This window comes from Pongo abelii, chromosome 5 (assembly GCF_028885655.2).
Source record: "Pongo abelii isolate AG06213 chromosome 5, NHGRI_mPonAbe1-v2.0_pri, whole genome shotgun sequence".
Lineage (NCBI taxonomy): Eukaryota > Metazoa > Chordata > Mammalia > Primates > Hominidae > Pongo > Pongo abelii.
This window is the reverse complement of record NC_071990.2, coordinates 146,149,317-146,174,165: the sequence shown is the minus strand read 5'-3', so window position 1 is coordinate 146,174,165 and position 24,849 is coordinate 146,149,317. Positions and strand designations below refer to the sequence as shown.

Here is a 24,849-nt window from a genome sequence, read left to right as displayed (position 1 = left end):
GTCAGCAACAGATGTTGTTACTGAAAATGCTAATTATTATAGGTCATAGACACCCTCTAGCTCGCTCTCTCTTTCTTGCTCTCTCTTTTGGTTTGTATTGGTAATTATGTCTGTGCATGGATAAGCTGCATATGATTTGAAGTTGTGTTTTGTGTAGGATGATGTCATCACATCAAAATAACAAAGAGACCAGTTGTTTAACTTCCCAATGTCAAATATTGTTTTACAAATAGTACGGAATAAAACTAAGTTCATTTATGATCACCGATCACTGCATTATCACATTTCAGGCCGACAAGGTACAATTAGAATATATTTCCATTTGGTTATAACAAGCAAATAACCTCAACTTAAAATGTTAAGACATGAAAAAAATCACAAAACATATACTATATTAAATTTCCAAGAAAGAGTTTTTGCAGTATGGACATAAATGCCACTAAGACAGGTACACAACTTGAAAATTATTTTTAGTAACTCAAAAATGCAAACATTTACAAAGAAAGATAAGGAGAATTTAAAATAAGAGTAAAAAGCTGTCATAAAATCCTCAAAATAATTTCTTCTGCTTAATTTCTAAATATCCCAGATATCAGGAAACTTAGCCTGCATTTATACTATGAAAACCTGAAATGAAGATTTCTTACTTTATACTTAAGTATTAAATTCAGTTGTTAGATACAAAACATGAAATACCAAAAAAAAAAAAATGGCACCCACACTGAAGTTAACAAATTCTGAGATTAGCTGCAAGAAACAGGACTGTAGCATTTTAAAGTAGAGGTGACACAATAAACAGAATATTGATTCACTTCTAAGTAATTTTATACAAATAATTGACAGGTTATCTCTTATCAAAACTGAATGATAATGGAAAAGTTATTCGGGTCACAATGAAATAAGAGTGGGAACAGACCTGGAATTGGAGTTTCATAATGAAACAGCAAAGGAATGCCCTGCCTAGCAAACTGGTAATTCTATTCTATCCTAATTCATCTCATCAAGTATTCTTGAATACCTATTATATGCCAATGCTGGATATCAGGGCTGTGATTCTGTGTATAGCAAACCTTTGGCAGATGTGCTATAAAATTTTGATGCATGAAAAATTTAATTTTGTTACAAATTTTGTACCGTGCTGTTTTGGATATATAACTGTCACAGAAAATAGGATTAACTGAGAAGGTCCTATGACCTGGTACAAAGGTGATACCATTAGCCTAAGATCCAAGGGGTAATGACCAAGACCTTCCAAAGAGAGATCTGTGTTCATTAGTAATTGGAATAACTTTTTCATGGCAATAGAGCTTTACTCAATAGCAACAGAGAGCTGCAGGGAAGCCAACGATATATCGTGAGAAGTGGATTCTTCCACAACTATGAGACTAGGCTCAGACAAAATATTTGCAAACTTTAGTGATTTTTTTTGTCTTTTATTTTTCATGTATTTATTTATTTATTTATTTATTTATTTATTTATTTATTTTGAGACCGAGTTTCGCTCTTGTCACCCAGGCTGGAGTGCAATGGTGCAATCTCGGCTCACTGCAACCTCTGCCTCCCGCGTTCAAGTGATTCTCCTGCCTCAGCCTCCCCAGTAGCTGGGATTACAGGCGCCTGCCACCATGTCCAGCTAATTTTTGTATTTTTTAGTAGAGACCGGGTTTCACCATGTTGGCCAGGCTGGTCTCGAACTCCTGACCTCAGGTGATCCACCTGCCTCAGCCTCCCAAAGTGCTGGGATTACAGGCATGAGTCACCACGCTTGGCCTTTTTATGCTATCAAGCTTTAATATTCAAAATTGAAAAAAAATTACAAAGTATTCCACATATTGTACTGGGGAGACACATGACAGAAAAAGACAACTTCTTCATGATAGACAGGACACACCATTAGTTGAATAATAATAATTCATTTACACAAAGCTCCTGAGTTTAAAAAAATTATATTAGTCTAAAGTCAGTTTCATAATCTTGCAGATCAGCCTAGAATTTTATGAAGTATAGTAGCAACATGCAATTTTTAATTCTTTAAAGCCTTAAAATCAGCTAATTGATTTCTTCAGGCAACAGCATTCATAATTGAGTGGAAGTTGCCCCACTTCACACTCTTCTTTTTCTCTCATAATCCTATATGGCTTTTCAGAAGGCCATAGGGAGTATAACTACAGCATATATATGGCATACCTTATACATGTGTAGGCAATGTGCTGGGTAAGACCTGGCCATGCATGGTTTACCTTTCGAGCTCAGAGATATGAATTACTGTTTCTACCGCCTAGATGTGAAAAGGGCTCATAGACCTGGAAAGTAACATAATCAAATGTAAAACAGTATCTAATTTTAAAGCCCAGTGGATCTGGAATTACAAGGAAGCAGAAAAATGGAGACAGGATGCAGAGGTAGAATTCATATTCTGGAAAACATCATATTTCAAACACACACCTATAATTCAAACATTTTATTTGATGGAAATCATATGAGGCTCTGAGTATTGATATATCACTGATGTGTCAAGAGTTGACTAGACCATTTCCGAATTAATTAACATATAAAAGTAAATTCCCTTAAAAATACTAGTTATTTAAATAATGCTGGGGCCATTCTTGTAACTTCTGCTTTCTTTTTAGGAACTAATGGATATATCACTGACTAGGTATTTTTAATAAATCATTGGAATGTCTACTTTTTTCATGAAATATCAAAAGTTTCTACGATAAAGACTAAAATTTTGTTCTCAAATACTTAGGGAAAAATATACCTCATAACTTCGATGACAGAACTGCTTCCTAGTAATTGGCATTTCTTAACATCAAAGAGATGTTAACCATGTGTTGAAACATCAAACACATGTATCCCACCTCAAAGGAAATAAACAATTTGTCACAGACAAAGGGTCAATAAATATGAGAAAAAATTCTTACAAGCAATCACTGATTGATGCATAAAATGCTCAGATTAACAAAGATTTAAAAATTATAAAATTCAAGGCTAATCAGAGTATGGCGAGACGAGTGTTCTCATATGCTATAGGGGTAGACATTGGGACAGCCTTTCTGGAAAGCCACCTCTCAATGTATAACCTTTGATCTAGCACATACACAGAGAAACCTATCCTAACAAAACACAATCATTTGTTACAGTAAAAGATATGTATAAAGAATTCACTGCAACCTTATAAGATCAAAATCAGAAAGCAATTTGTCCAGAACACAAAATGCAACAGAATGTTTACCACTGCCCTAAAAATATTACATAAAATAGTTAAAGAAATACAAATATGCTTATAAAGTACTATTGGGAGAAACAAACAAAAAAATTCATAAAAACAAAAGGAATTATATAAAAGACAATTCTAAATTTGTACAAAGATGCTTTACATGCATACAGGCGTATCTCGGAGCATTGCAGGTTTCGTTCCAGATCACCACAACAAAGCAAATGAGTCACACAATTTTTTTGGTTTCCCAGTGCATAAAAAAGCTATTTTACACTAAACTAGTCTATTAAGTGTGCAATAGCATTATGTCTAAGAAAACTAATACACAGCAGGTCCTAGAATAATGTTGTTTCATTCAATGTCATTTAATTCAACATTGTTTCATTATAATATTGATGAGAAAAAACAATGCTTCCTGTCAGGGCCCCTGTCTGTATGGAGTCTGCACTGAAAGTGTTCAGTGTTCAGTGAGTAGTGCTTGTTTGTGATTGTTTTGGAATTGCATGGTGGGAGGAGGCGATACTGAGAATTTTCACTTTGCAAACATTTGTTCCTTTATTCATCTACTCCCACCACTATGACAAACATCCCTCATTGATTCACCTAAAACTGGGTAAATGAGTATCTCACTTGTATTTACTAATCTTTCTTAAATGTATGCATAGCTTACAATTCAATATTTTAGAAGTATTTTGGTCTTTATTTAGAAGTTTGGTGATCTTTTGTGATGAGAAATATGCTGTAGGAGGCCGGGCACAGTGGCTCACGCCTGTAATTCCAGCACTTTGGGAGGCCAAGGCGGGCAGATCACATGAGGTCAGGAGTTTAAGACCAGCCTAGCCAACATGGTGAAACCCCATCTCTACTAAAAATACAAAAAAAATCAGCCGGGCCTGGTGGTGCGTGCCTGAAGTCCCAGCTACTCAGCAGGCTGAGGCAGGAGAATTGCTTGAACCTGGGAGGCGGAGGTTGCAGTGAGCCGAGATCGCACCCCTGCGCTCCAGCCTGGTTGACAACAGAGTGAAACTCAGTCTCAAAAGAAAAATAAAAAAAAATATGCTGTAGAAATTTAACTCTTCTTTATATCAATTGACTCATGATAAAACTGGTTTTGTTATATGACATTTTGCTTAAAGTCGTAGTTTCCAAGAACCTATCAACAATGTTAAGGAAGAACTTACTGTACATATCTTAATTTTAAAATATTTTATTGCAAAAAAAAATGCTAACGATTATCTATCTGGGCCTTCAGCAAGTCATAAACTTTTTGCTGGTAGAGGGTCTTGCCCTGATTTGATGGCCGCTCAATTAAGGGTTGACTGACATTTTCTTAAAATAAGACAGCAATGATGTCTGCTCCATTCATTGATTCTTCCTGTCTGCCCCATTTATTGATTCTTCCTTTCATGAAAGATGTCTCGGTAGCATTTTGTCCACATTAGAACTTGTTTCACAACTGGATTTGTTCTTCTCAAGCCTCTCAAAGCCACTACTTTACTAAGTTTGTGTAGTATTCTAAATGTCATTGTCATTTCCATAATGTTCATAGCATCTTCACCAGGAGTAGATTCCATCTCAAGAAACCACTTTTTTTGCTCATCCATTAGAGGCAACTTTCCAACAATTCAAGTTTTACCACGAGATTGCAGCAATTCATTCCCATCCTCAGGCTCCACTTCTAATTCCACTTCTCTTGCCATTTCCACCACAGCTGTAGTTATTTCCTTCACTGAACTCTTGAACCCCACAAAACGATCCATGAGGGTAGGAATCCACTTCTTCCAAACTCCTGTAAATGTCACTATTTTGAGCTCCTCCCATTAATCAAGAATGCTCTTAATAGCATCTAGAGCAGTGAATCATTTCCAGAAGCTTTTCAACTTACTTTGCCCAAATCCATCAAAGGAATTACTATCTATAGCAGCTATAGCTTTCTGAAACATATTTCTTAAATAATAAGACTTGAAAATCAAAATATCATCTCGATCCATGGGCTGAAGAATGGATACTGAGTTAGTAGGCATGAAAATAGCATTACTCTCCATCAGAGCTCTTGGTTGACCAGTACATCATCAATAGCAGTAATATTTTGAAAAGAATCTTTTTTTCTGAGCAGTAGGTCTCAACATTGAGCTTAAAATATTCATTAAATCATGCTGCAAACAGGTGTGCTGTCATCCAGCTTTGTTGTTCCACTTATTGAGCATAGATAGAATAGATTTCACATAATTCTTAAGGGCCCTAGGATTTTCAGAATGGTAGGTGAGCAATGGTTTCAATTTAAAGTCACCAGCTGCATTAACCACTAACAAGAGAGTCTTGTCATTTGAACCTTCAAAGTTAAGCACTGACTTCTCCTCTCTAGCTATGAAAGTGCTAGATGACATCTAATTGAAAGCTGCTGCTTCATCTACATTGAAAATCTGTTGTTTAGTGTAGCCACCTTCATCTATTATCTTAGCTCCATCTTCTGGATAACTTGCTGCAGCTTCAACATCAGCATTTGCTGCTTATTATTTGTACTTTTGTGTTATGAAGATGGTTTCTGTTCTTAAACTTCATGAACCAACCTCTTCTAGATTCAAACTTTTCTTCTGTAGCTTCCTTAACTCTCTCAGCCTTCATAGAATTGAAGAGAGTTAGGGCATTGCTCTGGATTAGGCTTTGGCTTAAGGAAATGTTGTGACTGGTTTGATCTTCTATCCAGACCACTAAAATGTTCTCACTATCATCAGTAAGGCTATTTTGCTTTCTTATTATTTGTGTTTTCACTGGAGTAGCACTTTAAATGTCTTTCAAGAACTTTTCTTCTGCATTCACAACTTGGCCAACTGTTTGATGCAAGAGGCCTGCCTGGCTTTTGACCTATCCTGACTTTGGACAGTCCTTCCTTGCTAAGCTTAATCATTTCCAGCTTTTTATTTAAAGTGAGCATTGTGCAATTCGTCTTTTCACTTAAACACTTGGAGGCCAATGTAAGGATATTAACTGGTCTAATTTCAATATTGTTATGTCTCAGGGAACAGGGAGGCCCAAGGAAAGTGTAAGACGGGAATGGTGTGTTGATGGAGCAGTCAGACCATACACAACATTTATCGATTAAGTTCAGCATCTTATATGGGTGTGGTTTGAGGTGCCCAAAACAATATCAATAGTAACATCAAAGATCACTGATCACTGGGTAAAATAACATATAATAATAATGAAAAAGTTTGAAATATTGCAAAAATTACCAAGCTGTGACACAGAGACACAAAGTACATGCTGTTGGAAAAACAACACTGATAGACTTGTTTCACAGAGGGTTGCCACAAACTTTCAATTTGTAAAAATGCTACAGCTGGAAAGCACAGTAAAGCTATGTGTGATAAGATGGGGGTATGCCTGTGTACACACAGAAAAGAAGAGTGAAATGAAAGTAACACATTAATAATATTCCCTTCTGAATAGTATGGTTAACTGGTAAGTTTTATTTTCTTCTTCCTTCCTTTCTACTCCATTTTACAAAATGTGCACTTTCTTTTTAATATATCCAAGAGTAAAAGTGTAAATGCTATTTTAAAGCTAATGAAATCTATTTTCATTTGCCAAACAAAATTATAAGTGATTTGCTGTATATGCATATTCAAGCTGTCATTATACTTCTTTGACATTCAGAGGTTTCTCTAAAAAACATTTTTTATACCTTACAAAACCAACCTAGAGATTTAAAAAAACACAAGTTTCAGCACAGTTGACATATCCATTTCCCTCCACACAGTTAAAGGTATGTCCAGAATGATAACCTCCCGCCTCCAACCCAGTGTACCCCTCACTGCTTCGTTAATTACCTTAATTATTTGTTTAACCTCTCAAAGATTTTTTCAATATAAAATAATATCATGAGAACTATTTAATTGAGTACTCTTCCTCACTTTCTTCCAGCCCTAACCAACCACCCCATTTCCCCAAATACACCTGTACTAAATCAGGTATATATCAGGAAATATATGGGCTGGTTAATTCCTGGTCTTCAATTTCTGTCCTTTATTAGTAAAGAAAACATTCTACTGCTTTACACAGTGCTTTGTGCCTTAAATGAGATTTCTCCTAGACCGCAATAAATATTTGCTAATTTTGATTTAATTTAAAGATGAGGGAGGTTAATCAAGAGCAATTAATCAAGAGCACAAACTAGATGTCATAAATAAATAAATACATTTTAAAATTCTCCAACAACCTTTGAGTTGTTTCTAGTCTAGCAATATTCATTCTGATTTGGAAGCCAAAAATAAAATTCTATGGCCCCCAACCAACTGAATGGATCCCTCTTCTGGGCCAAGGGCATTCTAAAGTAAACCTGAAACACTAGTTCAGGCCTTGATGGGAATGGGTGGTTGTACATGCCTCATTATAACTTCCTCTCTTTGGAATTTAGGCACAGCTGACTAGCATTAACATTAATACAGCGACCTTATGATTGACAAAACAGACTCTCTCTAGTAACAAGATATCAACATGACAGACAGCAGGCCCTGAAAGAAATGTAAGTATTTTACCCCAAAATATATTTCTTTGACATATTTTGAAATGCCCCTGCAAAGCTGTCTCTTATGGGGAAAATCTACATTCCACAGAGAACCCCCTTCCCTTTCCAGGTCTTTTTCCCTAACCAGGAGAGAATTAATTAAGAGTCTGGTACATTTTTATGTCTGATAAGAAACATTTACAATCTATTCTCTCTGAAGCCTGCTAACTAGAGGCTTCATCTGCAACAATAAGAACCTTGGTCTCCGCAACCCCTTATCTTAACCCAGACACTCCCTTCTATTGATTCCAGGTCTTTAGATGAACTCTTTCAACCAACTGCCAATCAGAAAATCTTTGAATCCTCCTATGACATGGAAGCCACTTCAAGTTGTCCCGCCTTTTTGGACCAAACCAATGTACATCTTACACGTATTGATGGATGTCTATTTTCTCCCTAAAATGTATAAAACCATGCTACACCCTCATCACCTTGGGCACATGTTATCAGGATCTCCTGGGGCTGTGTCATGGGCCATGGTCACTCATATTTGGCTTGGAATAAATCTCTTCAAATATTACAGAGTTTGACTCTTTTCATTGACAGATTCATCCTTGGAAGCCAGAATGATATATTTTGTTCCATATAATTTTTAGTAAATAAGGAACAACACTATGTTTCAAACATTGTAATTCCTATCATTCTTTCACCAGATAAGCAGGGGAAAGTTCAGGTTATCTGGCAATGTAAAAATTCTAGATATAAAGAAGTTTAAAATGTAATGATTTAAAAACAACAGTATGTGTGCTAAAAGAATCACACCATATGTGATTAAGTCAAATTATAAAGCACCAGCTTTAAGTAATGACTCAGAGAAATGAGAAAAGCAAAATAAAAAGGTATAGTTATGAATGGGCTTTACAATAACTTATTTTGAGTAAATCATTCCTTTGACAAAGTTTATGCTTCTTTCATAAATAAAGACAAGGATAGTTCTAGAGCTTAAGAATAGAAACTTGATAACTTTCTACTAACCTTGATGAATATGAAAGACAAAAAGATACTATGTCAACACCAAAAGAAGGGCCCCCATGCCTGTCTCAACAAAAGTTATCAGTTGCAAGCCTTGTTAAATAAGATTACACACCAACTTTCCTATTATATTGAATTTTAGAGAATGACAGCTTTCATAAAGGACAATTTTGTTGTTCATCTCTAGAGGAACTAGTAAAATATAATAAATGAGGCTATCAACTCTACATATTTCATGCTTTGAAAAGTTGCAAACTTTTATAGTAGGCATGCCTAGCTTTTGCAAAATGAAAAAATGAGTTTTTAAATGTGTTTCACTTAAATGTAAATGAGCTAAGTGAATGAAAGCTGCAGACTCAATAAATGTTTATTGCCAGGTAAGTTAAGGCACTTTTTTTTTTTTTTTTTTTTTTTTTGAGACAGTCTCACTCTGTCGCCCAGGCTGGAGTGCAGTGGTGCAATCTCAGCTCACTGCAACCTCCGCCTCCCGGGTTCAAGCGATTCTCCTGCCTCAGCCTCCCCAGTAACTGGGACCACAGGCATGTGCCACCACATCCAGCTAATTTTTTGTACTTTTAGTAGAGACAAGGTTTCACCATGTTAGCCAGGATAGTCTCAATCTCCTGACCTTGTGATCTGCCCACCTTGGCCTCCCAAAGTGCTGGGATTACAGGCGTGAGCCACTGTGCCTGGCCAAGACACTTTTAAGCCATTTTGTGCTTGTCACCATCTGAAGTTGAAACATGAAGAATACAAAAAAAAAAAAGCATTTCAAATTCTTTTATGATGCCCAACAGTAAAGTATGCAAGGGTTCAAGTAATCTGACCAGCTTTTATTAGAATAGGGTTGTTGTTACCTATAAGACATTTTATCATAAAAATACTCAAGCATACAGAATAATTGAAAAAAGAGTAAAATAAATACCCATATACTGACAACCAGACTCAACAGCTGTTAAGATGTTACCATATGTGTTTTATCTAAAGAGATACATTTCATTAATTAAGTTTTGGAACCACCTTCAAGTAAATCATTTACTCCAACTATTTGATTCATTTGGTGTCAATAGTCCAAATTAGAAACATATAAAATACACTTTGGTAGTACAGTCCCATGAAACCCAAAAATGGAATATATCCATATCATCGTAGTTTGGTCATTGCCACTACTAATTAATCCTATAGGACAAATCACTTAACTCTTCTAAGCTTCTGTCTCCTGATCTTGAAAAAATTAGGAAGTTAAACTTGAGAATATCCAAAGTCACCATAGGTTATTAAATGTTATCATTTCAATACCCACAGGAAAACTCTACTCTCACTGACCTGTTTGATCTGCATATGAAACTCGGAAAAACCATAAGACACCTGAACGACAGCTGGCCAGAAGCTGCCCCGTACCCTAACCCGCAAGGATGTGGACACATTTCTAGAAATCACTCCAGCTTTTAAAGTAAGGATGACATTTGGCATAAGTAAACTATTGAATTATTAAGTTGTCTAATGAGGTATTGATTCTCAACCACATGCACCTTCCTGAAATTTTGGTTTATATGATATAATTTCTCCAATCTTTCTCTAGCTTCCTATCAAGCTTACTGCTCAGCTTTTAGAAATAAGCATAATAGGTCATTAGGCTTCCATTAGAAGCAATTACTTCAAAACAGAGCAAATGTTCCCCTTTCTTTACCACCACACCGTATAAGGATCTTCCACAAAGACAGGCCATGTAATGAAACAATCTAGGTTTTGTTTCAAGAATTAATGCAAAACAGCACTCAGTCATTATGGTCATTAATTCAGGTTATTCACTACCTATCAAAATCACACTCTCAAAAAACATATTATGCAAAAACCATTTGAGATTTACCAGAATGTTTAATTATTATGGAAATTCAAGAAAGATCTTCCTTCTTCAAGCCTTCCTAGCATCTAAGATTACTAACGTATAGATTTTTAAAATTATGGCTGCCCTAATTTTGGATTGAATAAAGACTTCAAAATACTTCATTTGACTAGATGCTGCAGACTCAGGGGCTATTAGTCCTGCTCTGAAGACATGGACCCTTTTATGTAGCCCCAGTTTGAATCTAAGTTGTTTGGAAATAGTATGATTTTACTGGCAGAGAATGTACCTCAATATGGAAGGTGGCTGTGTGCCCCAGGAAAGAAGAAAAATAAACTGACCTTGCACTGCAGAAAGACCTCAGGTGGTTAGTATTCAACATTCTCCCGCCTCAGTTGAGACACACAGAAGTCTGAGTTAGTCACTGTTTTCAAAAAGCATTTCAGCAGTGAATGGTGAGAAAATCAAAGGTAGATAAATATTGTCATTGATTGTTATTTTTTTATTTATAGGAAATTTAATATTTCGATTTCCATAACACTAGCTCTGCATGGCAAATTCATAAACATTAATACACTGGTCCTATAACAGCTTTCTAAAATATCTGGAATGTAAATTATTCCCACTGTCTAGAAGACAAAACTGAGGACTGATATGTCCCTTGGGCATTACATAAGATCAAACAAGTAAGGAATCAAATCTAGATCTTGTGATTCCAAATTCAGCATTTTTCCCATTATACTTTACTTGTACTGTATTCTAAATAATTTCTATTAAAAGTACATTACTGTGCATATTTTATAGATATGATTTACATAGCACTAAACATAAGCTGCCCTAGATAGTACTAAGAATTAAAACTCAAAACTATCAAGTTCTCTAAGATAAGGTAGTAAATTTATCACAATGAGTTAGAATTATATTTCCACAACTTTTACCTAATCCCATGGTTTCAAAATATTACTGTCAGTCTAATATTAAAAAAAGAAAGTGTTCAGGGTTGCCTAGGGCTGGGGCAGTGCGGTGGGAAGAAATAGGGAATGACTGCTCATGAGTATGAGGGATTTCTTTTTAAGAAGAGACAAAAATGTTCTAAAATTAGATTATAGTGATGGTTGCACAACCCTGTGAACATGCCAAAAGCACTGAATTGTTCATTTTAAAAGTGAATTTTACATGAATTATATATCAATAAGACTGTTTTGAAAAGAAAAAAACTAGAGTCAAAGTATACAGAACTTCTGCTTTACTGTATTAATTTTTAAATCTAAGGAAAAATTGAAATTTGGGTTATTTATTCAATATTTACAAATACTGTTCTGTTCACAGAACTCGAAAACAAGGTATAGTCCCAAATTCAAGAGTTTACAATTCAGAAGGTCAAAAAGAAATGAATAGCTAATTATAGTACCAGGCAAAGTTAAATACAAATTCCACAAAAATAAATGCACACAAGATGTAGTGAAAGATACTAGAGTAATCTCCTGGGAGCTTAAATATGGAGTACCAGTGGGTTGTGTGACCTTGGGCAGCACAAAAAAATATATTAAAGCACTTTAAGAGCAAAGCTCTACATAGATGTTAAGGCACTGCTTCCCTATTTATAAAATAAGGAAATTGGTCAAGTCATTTCTACAATTTCCATAAACTCTAATGTTCTACAAATCTATAATTTAATTCTAGACAGACTGACTTCTACTGTGAATTATTTTTCATTTTTGCTTGAAATATTGTGTAATTCCCTCATCAACTAAGTCATAACATAAAAGTATAACATTTTTGTCACTCCCATACCAAACTGACTTACATCCAAAAGAAGGCTGTTTCCTTTAAAAGATGCATTCTGAAGAATTATGTCCTTATTTTAAAGATACAAATATTATGCAATTTCTTTTTTAGAATTCCTTTTTTGAAATGCTGTCTGTGTTTGAGTATCTCCAATATTCACAAATATTTTTCCTTTGAAAATGAACTAAATTTTGGAAACAGTCAAAAAGATCTGGCATACATAGCTGGCAATCAAAAGGGCAACTTTTTTATTAATACAAAAACGTAAATGAATGAACTTTGTAGACATTTATGATGGACAAGTACCCAACGTTCTCTGAATACAATCAGCGTACTTTTGCGCTCCATGTCTGAGGCAGGAGAATAGGGTCTGAGACAGGCAGCCTAAGGCCAAGCCATGGCTGAGTTCTTGGAATTGGGCCAAAAGGAAAACCCCATCTCTCCATGCCCAAGTGAGAAGAGGCCAGAGACTCCTCTTTTTACAAAACCCCTCTACCCTGCCCTACAAATGGGAAATGCCTCTGATTGGTCTCAGGTCAAAGCTTCACTTCAGCCTCTGATTGGTCACAGGCCAATCCTTCTTTCACATAGGGTATTGTAACCAATTGGAGGCCTCTAAGGGTACCTAGGGGTGTCACCAAATTTTTTTAGTTTAATAAAATCCCTAAAGCAAATTGCAATCAGGGCTTTTGGGCCACCTGCTCAAGCCCATTTCTACTCTGTGGAGTGTACTTTTCTTTCAAAAAATCTGTGCTTTCATTGCTTCATTCTTTCGTTGCTTTGTTTGTGCATTTTGTTCAATTCTTTGTTCATTGCGCCAAGAACGTGGACAGCTCCTAGTCAAGACTTTGCATCTGGTAACATGTTTACTCATTCAGTCTATTCGCAGAGTTTTCTGCTCTACTAAAATTCTATCTACTCCTCAAGATCCATATTAGTACTAACACTTCTCTGACATTTTAAATTCAGATTTTACTGCCCCTTCTTCTGTGTTCAGACAACTTTTAGTTTTATTATACTGTATTTGTTGCATCCCATTTTAGAAACTACAGTGAATGGGTTCTCAGTATCTGAAATTCAGACAGTTCTGGGATAGAATATTTGATCCTACACAGGTAAATCATTCAACTTGACTAGGTTTCAGTTTATATTCTATAACAGGGTTATGATTTTCATCTAACAACTTCATAAAATATTTTTAATTGGTATTGCCTATTGTCTGTGAGGGTACAAGAAATCAGGCATTCAAGCTGGTAGTGGTTATGTAAACAGGTGCTACCTTGCAAGATGGAAATCCGGCAATAAATATCAAAAGCTTTTCGTTGGCTGGGTGGGGTGGCTCACGCCTGTAATCCCAGCACTTTAGGAGGCCAAGGCGGGCAGATCACGAGGTCAAGAGATCGAGACTATCATGGCCAACATGGCGAAACCCCGTCTCTACTAAAAATACCAAAATTAGCTGGGCGTGATGGTGCACGCCTGTAGTCTCAGCTACCCAGGAGGCTGAGACAGGAGAATTGCTGAAACCTGGGAGGCGGAAGTAGCAGTGAGCTGAGATTACTCCACTGCACTCCAGCCTGGTGACAGCAAGACTCTGTCTAAAAAAACTAAAAAAATTAAAAAAAATTAAAAAGCTTTTCATTGTTCTGGTCCTTTTGGTCCAGTTATGCTATTCTAATAACGTACCCTGTACATAATCAGGATGCACTTAATGATGTATAAGGATGTTCATCATGGAATTATTTATCATGAGAACATTGGTAACAACCTAGTTACCTAACCATAGTGGGTTCCCTGAATAAATTATGGTGCAGCCACTCAATATAATTTTATTTACATTGTTTTAAAAAAAATCACAATATATGACATAAAAAAAGCATTCATGATGTACAAAGCATTCATGATGTGTAAAGTGTAAAAGGAAGGCTATAAAATCCTAGAATAAAGCTCCAAAGCAAATAGCATTTCCCATACTTCTATATCACAACCACCCTGGCCTGCGGGATGCCAGGGGAGGTGCTACACTCTAGTCTTTTAAAATTCTGAACCCAGAGTAAATACACAATCAGATAACGTTTTCAACTAAAAAAGTTCCCCCTTTTCTCTACCCCTTTAACTCTTGCAACATTTACCCTGAAAAAAAGGAAAATTCCTCATTTTATAAATTTTTTGAGCCAAGAATCAAGAGCTTTTTTTTAAGGCTATAATTAATACTGACTTATACTAAGAATACTAAATTCAGATTTTGGGGGGTGAGCTTAGACTCAAAACTGATGGCACCAAAAAGCATAATTCTTAAAATGTATACTTTTCAGAAGTACATTTAAAATTCTCAGTATTTCTTTCCATCCTCTACTAAGCAACCATGTTTGTTTTTCCTCCTGTATCACTCACAGTAAAGACGACTTCTTTCCTTTGCTTTGTTTAGTTTCTGGCAATGGAATAGGACTTCTTTTTAATATGAGGTTTTATGTCAATCAGCATTATATCAGTTTCTTTGTGGGTTAACTAGATTTTTAGGGGCCATCTCAGAGCCTAATCTATAATCCAGAAAAGGCTTCACAAATTGAGGAGCATCCTACAGGAGTTTCTATCACAAGCCCCACTGGTCAAGGGAAGTTTTTTCTTGCATTTCCTCAAGCTGAGACTCAGAGAAAATATCAACCCCAGGGAAAATTTCAAAGATGTATTTTCTCCTTCACTGTTGAAAGCAGGAGTTTATGGCATCTTCGCAGTGGGGTGACCAGGGTGCATCTGAACCCCAGTGAGTCAAGGTCTGCAGCGGCATGAATCCTTTGGAAAAATTCTCAGGCAACTGTAATGTGAACATCCTTGTTAAGATGTAAGGGTTACTTCAGAGATAAAGATAATGAAGATGATGATACCATCACCACACCCAAGGGACATGAGACTGTGCTGGGCGTGTCAAGTGGATCGTCTCATTTGATCCACACTCAATCAAGGTGGGAGAACAATCCTACCAATAGTGGTAACTGTAACAACAGTAGCCAACCCACATAGCAGTTATGTGCCAGCCTTTGTTTTTACCATCTTATCAATATTAACTTATTTAACTCCTACAACAACCTTATGTGTGTGTGTGTGTGTGTGCATGTGCATGTGTGTGTGTGTGTGTATGTGTAGATTGAGAGAGAGAGAGACTAATTCCAACCCTATCTTCTGAAGAGGGAACTGAAACAGAGATGTGGAAGGATTTGCCAAGGTTACATAACTGGTAAGTGGCAAAGCCAGAACTGTTTGAATCTAGTCTCACGCTAGACTCGTGTGAACGACTAAAATTCCTCAGAACAACTTATTTGTACTTCCTTGTTTCCCATGGAAAATGCAACACTGCATTTTACATTTATGCTGCTTAGCACATATCTTTGGTTCATGACAGCCATTCAATACATGTTCTTTGAATTAAATTTTTAAATATATATATATATTTCTTATTTTAAACAGCTCAGTCTGTTAAGTTAGTTGACTCCTTTCAGTTTCTTTCTTAGGGAGCTATTATGTCCTTTTAAATATAATGATAAAAAACTACATTTGGGTATGGAGAACTGGGTTCAATGAACACATAATTTAACGTTTGTATTATTAAGAATCAAACCAAATTAAGTTATAAATCAAAAACCAGAACCAACTATTTTAATATGGATGGAAATGACCCAATCCATCTTTCTTATGAAAGTGCAAAATGAACTCATTTTAAAAAATCTTTATTTCCTTAACATTATATAGCCAATACTTGAACATCGAACATCGAAATAGTTTTGAAAAGAATATATTTCCTTACTTTTAAACTTCTAGGAAAACAAGTACATAGCCACCTGCTCAAAACTGTCAGCAACTTTGGAAGGCCGAGGCAGGCAGATTGCTTGAGCTCAGGAGTTCGAGACCAGCCAGAGCAACATGGTGAGACCCTGTCTCCACAAAAAAATACAAAAAAATTAGCCAGGTGTGGTGGCATGCACAGTAGCTGTGATCCCAGCTACTCGAGAGGCTGAGGCAGGAGGATAGCTTGAGCCCAGGACGTCAAGGCTGCAGTGAGCCATGATAGCCCCACTGTACTCCACCCTGTGCGACAGAGACCCTGTCTCAAAAAGAGAAAAAAAAAGCTGTCAGCAATAAAACATCCATTATAGACTATCTCTGTTTCCTTATGTCCAAAATGAAATGGTTGAATCAGATGATTTCCAACATCTCCTCATTCTCCAGAATTCCATGTTTTAAAGGAACATGGAGTGTTCTCCTCATGCTCCAGCTCATGTTTTAAAGGAGACTGCAGGTTAAATTTCTTTAGACAAGGAAATGCATATGGAAATAACTCAGAACAAAACAATATCTGTTACTTAGTTAATGTAATCTCTCTTTCTATATCTTCTATACTGAATGACCCATTTTATCCCAATATAATTTCTAAAATTATCTATCTAAAATTACAGGTAGAGAGACACTGGCTATTGAGGCAGAAAATCTATGTTGAACACAAGCTGCACCGCATACTAGCTGAGCAACTAACTACTGGCATGTTCCTTCACTTGCTGACTTGCAAAACAAATTTCTTTCCTATCTATCTCTTAAGGACAAACGATAATGTAATATTGTTAATATTATATTTATTAATGCTGTAATAGATGAGAAAACACATTGTAAACTCTAAAATACTAAAAATGTAAGGAAACTGTACTAGCAGTATCAAGATATTTTCCCATCAAAACAGCTAACAGTTATTCTATGGTTGTAGTCAACCATTTTTCTCTCAATTCTGTTAAAATCAAAACAAAATAGTTGTCTATTGTGCAAACAGTTCAACATCTTCTTCCATTTAATGTTTTTCCAAAATTCTTGCTTAACTTTATGAAGCCATACTTTCACGTAAGCCTATTATTTATTAAGCATTAAAAGGCACTGTCTACTTTTATAAGCGAGCTGTGTTATAAATTAATCTTTTAGAGTTCCACAGAACTGAACAAACTAGAAGATGAAAAATGAAAAGCAACCCTCTGATGCACTTCACATCTTTTCCAATTTCAATTATTTGGACTCATTTACCTCGCCCAGAAATGAATAAGCTTTGTGAAACTGAGAAAGCTACCAAGACATAACATTTTCTACATTCTTTTATCTCTATGGTAGGAACTCTACTAATTGCTTATTTTAGAGAACTAAAAATAAACTACCAAATATACTAAGAGAAGTTGGTAGTGATCACAGTTAAGAGTAAGAGGAAGGAGCTATGTCTGCACATTTAAAATCTAGCAGTACCTACAGCTAGGAAATTTCCACTTGAAATTTAATAAACTTTGCCTCTAGGAAAACACAAATTATCAACCTTTTAAGTTACAATTATCAAGTAATACTCTACAAATAAAGGGGACCTTTTATCCATATCCTTAATACTACTTCAACTCCATCTCAGAAGGACCTTCTATTTGCTCCGGATTTGTACTAGTATTACACTTCTAGACATACACCAATGATAATGATATCTTGGCTATAAAATAATTTTAAAATGCTATATTGTAGAATGTATTAGTTATTTTTTAAGTGAGTGACAAAGCATTGCATCAGATCTAATTATACTGCTTTTAGCTAATTATATTGACTTTATCCAAGTCATTGATAGCATGAGTTTTCTGATTAACAAAATTTTAGTTAATTGGATAACTTTTTAAAAACATAATTTTGACAACACATATCAACATGGGGAACTACAGCAAAACAGAGGTCCAAGAGCCTTCTAAAATGGCACTTGTGCTCTTGGAAGCCACAGGAATCATATCCGATAGTGGCAGGCAGGGGTGCAGGTGTTTTCTCCTTAATCCCATTTCACTTTTGTCTGTAATCTTGACCTGACTAGGAAGTGCAGAAACAGAGGCAGAGTAGAGAAAGTAGTCTGTGTGGGTATCCATACAGCTCCCATGAAACACACCTACGGCATCCATAGAGAGGGTTAGATGGAGGCAAACCTGTCTACATATGCCGTTTTTCTCCATTAAACCTCAACCTTCACACACTTTCTGAACTAATCCAACCAAGACTTTCTCATGAAGCCAAGAAGAGACAACTCATATGATCAAGTGGGAATTCTAACTTCCAGACTAGAAGGTCATGACTCTGAGCTCCATGGTTCGAACAATCTATGCATAAGTTGGTTATTGAGAGAAACTGAGGGAATCCAAGAGTTGACCTTAAAATACATACATCTCAACAATCAGATCATGATAAAGTAAATCTCCATTGCCCTGGATCACTTCAGGATTTAATTGTTCAAGGAGAGCAGGGTTCTCCATGTGAAAAAAAAGGTGGGGAAATGTTTGAGAGTAAAAAATACAAAATTCAACCTGTCAAAAATACACCATTCCATTCAGTGTCTTTTAAAAAACCACATACTCAACCTTAACTACCTCTAAATACAGGGAGCTGTACACATAGATGAAAAATAATGTGTGACCTTACTTCATCAGTGAATTTAAAAACCTGCTGAGAGATTAATGTGCCTTCGTGTTCATTATCTATTACTCATTAGCACTACAAGCCACTACATAGTTCTGTGTTGTCCCCGTCCACAACATGAAAACACACACACACACAGCCACAAAGCAAGCCTTTTGTAGACACCACTGGTCAATCGTGACTTGCTAGGTGGAATCTTCTGGTCTCTTTCTATTTTTCACAGAATATTCAGAAGTAGTTGCTTTAATACCACAGAAGACACAGTTTTCCAGGGAAGACTTTGAGATCAGCACCACACTGAAAGCTCAAGCCCCCCAGAAGGCCAGGCTAAGAATAGCCATAGTTTCACTCTGTATGTAAATGACTAGTCACCAAAATCGTGTTGTGTATACCACATAGAGAAAAAGAATCAACTGGGGTTCAAAAAGGCAACAGTAGAAAGTAAGAACAAAATTATACACTACTAATATTTAATACATGATTTCACCATGGCATATGTGTATAATTTTTAAATGAATACACATCTATATACAGCTAGATGTTTAAAAGATTTTTGCTGAAGAAATATGATCAGAATAGTTTCGGGGGTGACTAAAACCACTTAAACTAAAATGATTTACATATACATTCAAGCAAATAGAAGTTATATCACTTAAATCAACATTTTCTAAAATGCCTGCGTCACAAAGAACTCAATTTACAGCACTAAATATTTTTAAATTTTTCTCATTTTTCTATAATGTTCATATCCCAATCTACTTTACAGGAAACTGCTTTTTACCATGCCCTGAATTGCTAAATATTTTACAGAAATTGGCACTAAGAAAAAAATAAGGAGGACTTATAAAAATCTCTTCTGATTTAACATTAACACAAATAACTCATTTCTAATCTAAAGATTTAATGATACAAAACACCCCAAAGTAATCACATAACAATAAAAACAAATTAAATTCAATATTATTTTTCAAATCATTTACATCAGCTTTGTTTCTACTGTGCTCTATTAAAAGAAAAATTATTTTATAGGCATGAAAATTTTAAAGAAACTAAGCAAACAAAACCATATCTGAGAAAATTAGCATCCAGTGTAGGGTGATTTTAGGTCATCAGGGCAATTTCAATGCTGCTAATTATATCTCCAAGTAAGCAGCACTTATGTTTTTGCTTCCTGCTCAAATTTTATTGGATGTATAACCAAGAAGAAATATTTTTAAAGGCAAAAAATACACGTGAATGTGTAAATAGGTTGTGGGAGGGGAGTATATTTTAACTCTGAGAGCTGTGACATGTCTTTTTCATTCCTCCCTTCTCTTTGAAACATACAAGAAAACCCACAAAATGAGAATATTCTACACAAATATCTACTCGTGTAACACACACACTATCTTCTGACAAACAGGAGAAGTATGAAAATAAGCAGAAAAGACGAGCTGCCACAGAGGGAAAAGTCTAACAAAAGACTAAACAAATAATACATAAAAAGAATGATCCTCAAGAGGAATTTAAAAGACGATAAAAATATTCAGACACTGAATTTCAGAATGCCAATATGAATTTTAAATAGTCAAATTTCCCTCAGATTATGCCACATTTTATTCTCATTCATTTTGGTCTCTAAATGTATTTACAATAGACTGTTTCTATATTTTTATGGAGAAACACAAACTTAAAGCATTTTTTTCTAAGAAACTAAATTTAGAGAATGTGGGAGGAATAAGGAGAAAGTCAAGGCAGCATTTACAATTTAATGGGAAGGGAATTTACAGTGTCTTAAAGCAAATAAATGTCAAACCTATTTAAACTTTTAGGTATGACACATGGACTACTGATAATTAACATACAATTAAGTATTTTTGGTTGGTATAGCTACCTCTAACAATATTTGAGATGGCAACTGTTAATATTTAAGTCTACAACTAAATTTTTATTTCATTAAATTAATATAGCTCAATAACTTAGATCAGTTTTCAAAATATAACCACACAAATAAAATTTATCTGTTACTAGTGTATTTATTTCATAGTAATTGCGCCGCTTCCTAATCTGGATTTCCAGTTCTTTAGGCAAAATCTCCTATGTCACTGCCTTATACTGACACCTGCTGGAATGTACTGGAATTGTACATTTCTCATTGCGTTATCCAGGCAGTTGTTAATTTTGCATATGGGAAAGAATACGTGGAAGATAGTATTTCAACAGCAAATGATGTAAATTTTAATTTTCTAAATGAAATAAGTAACATTTATTCTAAACATTTAAATTTTCATGGTATCTTTAGGAAATTATAAATCAAGAAGTCTTCCCAAAAAGCACTTCTGATGGTAATTTATCCAATGACTTCAGTGACTTAACTTGTGTCTATTTGCGGTAGAATTAGGAAACTAATTAGCAACTTTCTCCAATATTGACTTCTGCTGTTTCATACTTTGCACTAACTTAATACCTTCAACTTTAGAAAAATATTTGGTTTTGTGAAAGTACACACACAAATGGATCAGGAAAATGACCCTGCTCTTAAAAAAAAAGAATACATTCATACTGGTAGTTAAAAAAAATTAAATAGCATGAATTAGTGAATGAGCTTTTCTTATCTATTATCAAAATTGCCTTTTCATGAAAAACATAAATGTTTTACCAGAATAAACTTATCCATTGAAGTGGAGAAAAACACAACACGTTGAAATAATTAGGTTTACAAATCTTTGTAACTGAATTAATTAAGTTCCATTAAGTTTTAATTAACTTCTTATGCAAATAAAACTCTTGTAAGTATTTCTGAAAAGAATACCCCACTACCTGAATCTGTCTCCCAAAACTTCCGGGAAAAAAAAAAAAGTTTCCAGACAGCAATATATCTAATTGGCCAAATCATAAGAAATTACAGTGTGATATAATAAAGTTAATGGAATACTGCTTCCCACCTCAATCTGCTGCCATATAAGCATCATCTAGATGCCTGGACATGCCATATTGTATATCATCAGAAAAATAATATTTTCTTAGAGACAGTTGTTTTGATCACAAATGAGTTTGGGCAGCTAACAGAGCAACAAGATACATTCTTGAGAACGGTACTAAAAATATGATAGGAAGGAGGAATATAGTACTGCGGTAGTGTAAAAATTGCTAATATAACTCTCTCCTTTTATATCAAAACACTCTAATTTTGACAAAAGTAATGACATAGTATCAACATAGTTTGAATAAAACAAAGCTATGATCAAACATATAACAGCTGACTTAAAAAAATACAGCAGCTGATTGAATGGTTTATGTTCAGGATGATGTAGTATTAGAAATTTGCAACTGTCAAACAAGTTGCCTCCTGTAAGTCTACTTAATTCATCTATCCAAATGAAATTAAATTCTTCAAGTGTAACTATAATATATGGAGATTCAAGAATATAGGGGATGTTTTATGATGAAATTCAGTCTGATCATTTTTTAAAAATGTGTTTTAATTGTTTTAATTGAAAAAGCAATTAGCTATAAAATGATGGAACATTTTTAAAAAATCTACTGAAAGATTATTTGGCAATCTTCTTTTAATTTTACTAAAATTTACATAAGATTAATGTGCCATTCAATATTAAGATACTGCAAAGTACCAGAGAGGTAACAGGTCTTAATGAATGTAGTAGTTTTGCTATCATATTTTCTCCAAACATTTCACTAGCCCATCTCAGAAGACAAGATTGTGTCAATTGCAAAATAAACTATGTACTAAAACTAAAACCTGTTTTAGATTTTTAAACAAAATGTAATTATGCAATTCACTTTAACAGCTTTCACAATCAGTTACTAAGAAAGGGAATCTTTCCTTGATAAGAACCTGAAAGATTAGTTTTTAGAGCCTGAGAAACAGTAGAACTGTCAGACACCCGAGATCCTTATTTTCAATCACTCAGTTACCTTACAGAGCTTCTGATACCGAGGAGAAGAAACTGCCATCCTTTGTAAGCGATGCAACAAAACCACAACTTTCTGCAGAGACGTTCTCACCACAGCCATCATTTTAAGTTTACCACACTTCTGGAGACACCTCAGAATTTGCATTATAAATGAAGAGCAACGATCATTTCCTCCCGGTCACTGGACAATGATTTGTCAGTTCTCTGAGCATGCTCGTTTCCAGGAAAGCATTTGAAAGATATAGGGGGTTAGGTTCTAGGAAAAAGGAGGCTGGTATTCCTTCAACTTCTCAATTTAAAAAACACAGACAAACGCCACAGAAGAAAGCCCCCCAGCAGATGCTCACAGGCAGCACTTGCTCAGCCCGGCATGGCCAGAAATGAAGGAAGTTGTCGAGCAGCCAAGCGCTGCCGGCTGCGGGAGAGGAGTGCGCTCAGTAGCCAAAGAGGATATTAAGTGAAACATTAAAGCTGCAGATAGAAAGCGGACATCCCCTGGGAACAGGGATTCAACATACCACCACCACCACCACCACGGTGCATGCCCTGTAGCTGGTTTCTATTAAGAGAGAACAGAGCATTCACCCTCTCTAAAGAGGGATACGTTCACTACCCAGTAAATGCAGCTCTAGCTGTGCTCTGTGAATTAGTGAACAGGAGACCCTGTTATAAATCTTGAGAAGAGCTGAAGGGTACAACTGACTCTGATAACAACAGCCCATACACTGAGTGCTAAAAAATCACCCCCAGACAGGTCTCAGCCCAAGATCACCTAAAACAAAACAAAACAACAACAATAAAGCAAAACAAAAAATATTTGCAGGGGTTATGTGACTAAGATACCCTAAAAGCAGGGTGATCCAGTGGATTCTCATCTGCCTGCCGAGAAGGAAAGCCATTAGAAATGGAATAGGTTAGGATTTGTCTAATTAAACAGCTAAGTTAATAAAAAATTAAAAGTCTGTAATTGACTACTGAACATTCCAAATTGCCACATTTCCCCTTAGACAGCATCTTCACGATCTCATTTTATTTGCCATAAAGCTGTTTTAATTTTATGAATAGGAAATATGAGGCCATAATTATATCATATAAAAATCCAGTACAGAATTTTGGGGTTTTATGTATATATACATATACACACACACACACACACTTGAGACATATTCTCTACTGCAGCCTGAATATCATTGCAAATATCAACCGGGGTAAAGTACTATCAGGAGATGTGCAAAATAACCCTGGATGATTAAATGACTGGGTCAAAGAGCACAGCCAGAAATAGAACCCAGATGTTGCTCATTATCAGTGTCCTGCTCAAACTGGTAACCGGGCTAATGCTGCAATTTCACCTCTGTCTAATGTTGCCATGATTCTTTAAAAGAAATGCAGTATTTTCAAGTATTTGTTTTTCCTCCTTTACTTCATTTGCCTTTCTTAGTCCTTCATGTTAGAACGATTTAAAGTCCTATATTGTGTCTTACAGAACGGTGTTTATCAAGCAGTGCTTTGCCGACTTTGTTGGGTCTTATAGAATGTGTTTATCAGCCAGTGTTCTGTGGGCGTCTGCCTGTATCTTTTTTCCCTGCAGGTCCAAACTGAGAATCTACACTGCCTCCCTCTGGTGAGGCTAACAATGTCACCATATCTGTGTAAAGCCAAAAGTGGAGCACATATTCAAAGGATAGAATATAAAATGCTAAGGTATTTGGCAAATAGATAGAAATAGATTAGTGATTGTTCAGAGGGGAGGGAATTGGCGGGGAGGAATGGGAAATTGCTAGTAAAGGGAAGGGGTTTCTTTCTGAGGTAATGAAAATGTTCTAACTTGATTGTGGTGATGGTTGTACAACCGTGAATAGACTAGAAACAAATGAATTGTAAAATTTAAATGAATGAACTGTACAGTATGTGAATTATATGCCAAGAAAGTTGTTATTAAATAAGTATGAAGCTATAATTCCTGTCCCCTGTCCTAGAACCAGCAGATGAAGTCCCCATGATATAGGCATTCACCCCTCAAGCACAGTGCTAAGCATGGAGCTGGGCACAGGAGAAAAATCTAAAACATCTATAA

The 24,849-nt window shown here is 35.5% G+C and overlaps 1 protein-coding gene across 9 annotated transcripts in view; it reads right to left on the bottom strand.

Annotated features, from left to right (window-relative positions):
• UTRN (utrophin) overlaps positions 1 to 24,849 on the bottom strand; it is a 573,989-nt gene that overhangs the window by 247,249 nt on the left and 301,891 nt on the right. The window contains exon 1 of one of the 9 annotated variants that reach the window (XM_024247840.3): positions 22,774 to 23,427. Within the exon in view, the coding sequence (XP_024103608.2) occupies positions 22,774 to 22,917 (144 nt within the window). The 5' untranslated portion in view covers positions 22,918 to 23,427. 9 annotated transcript variants of the gene reach the window in all.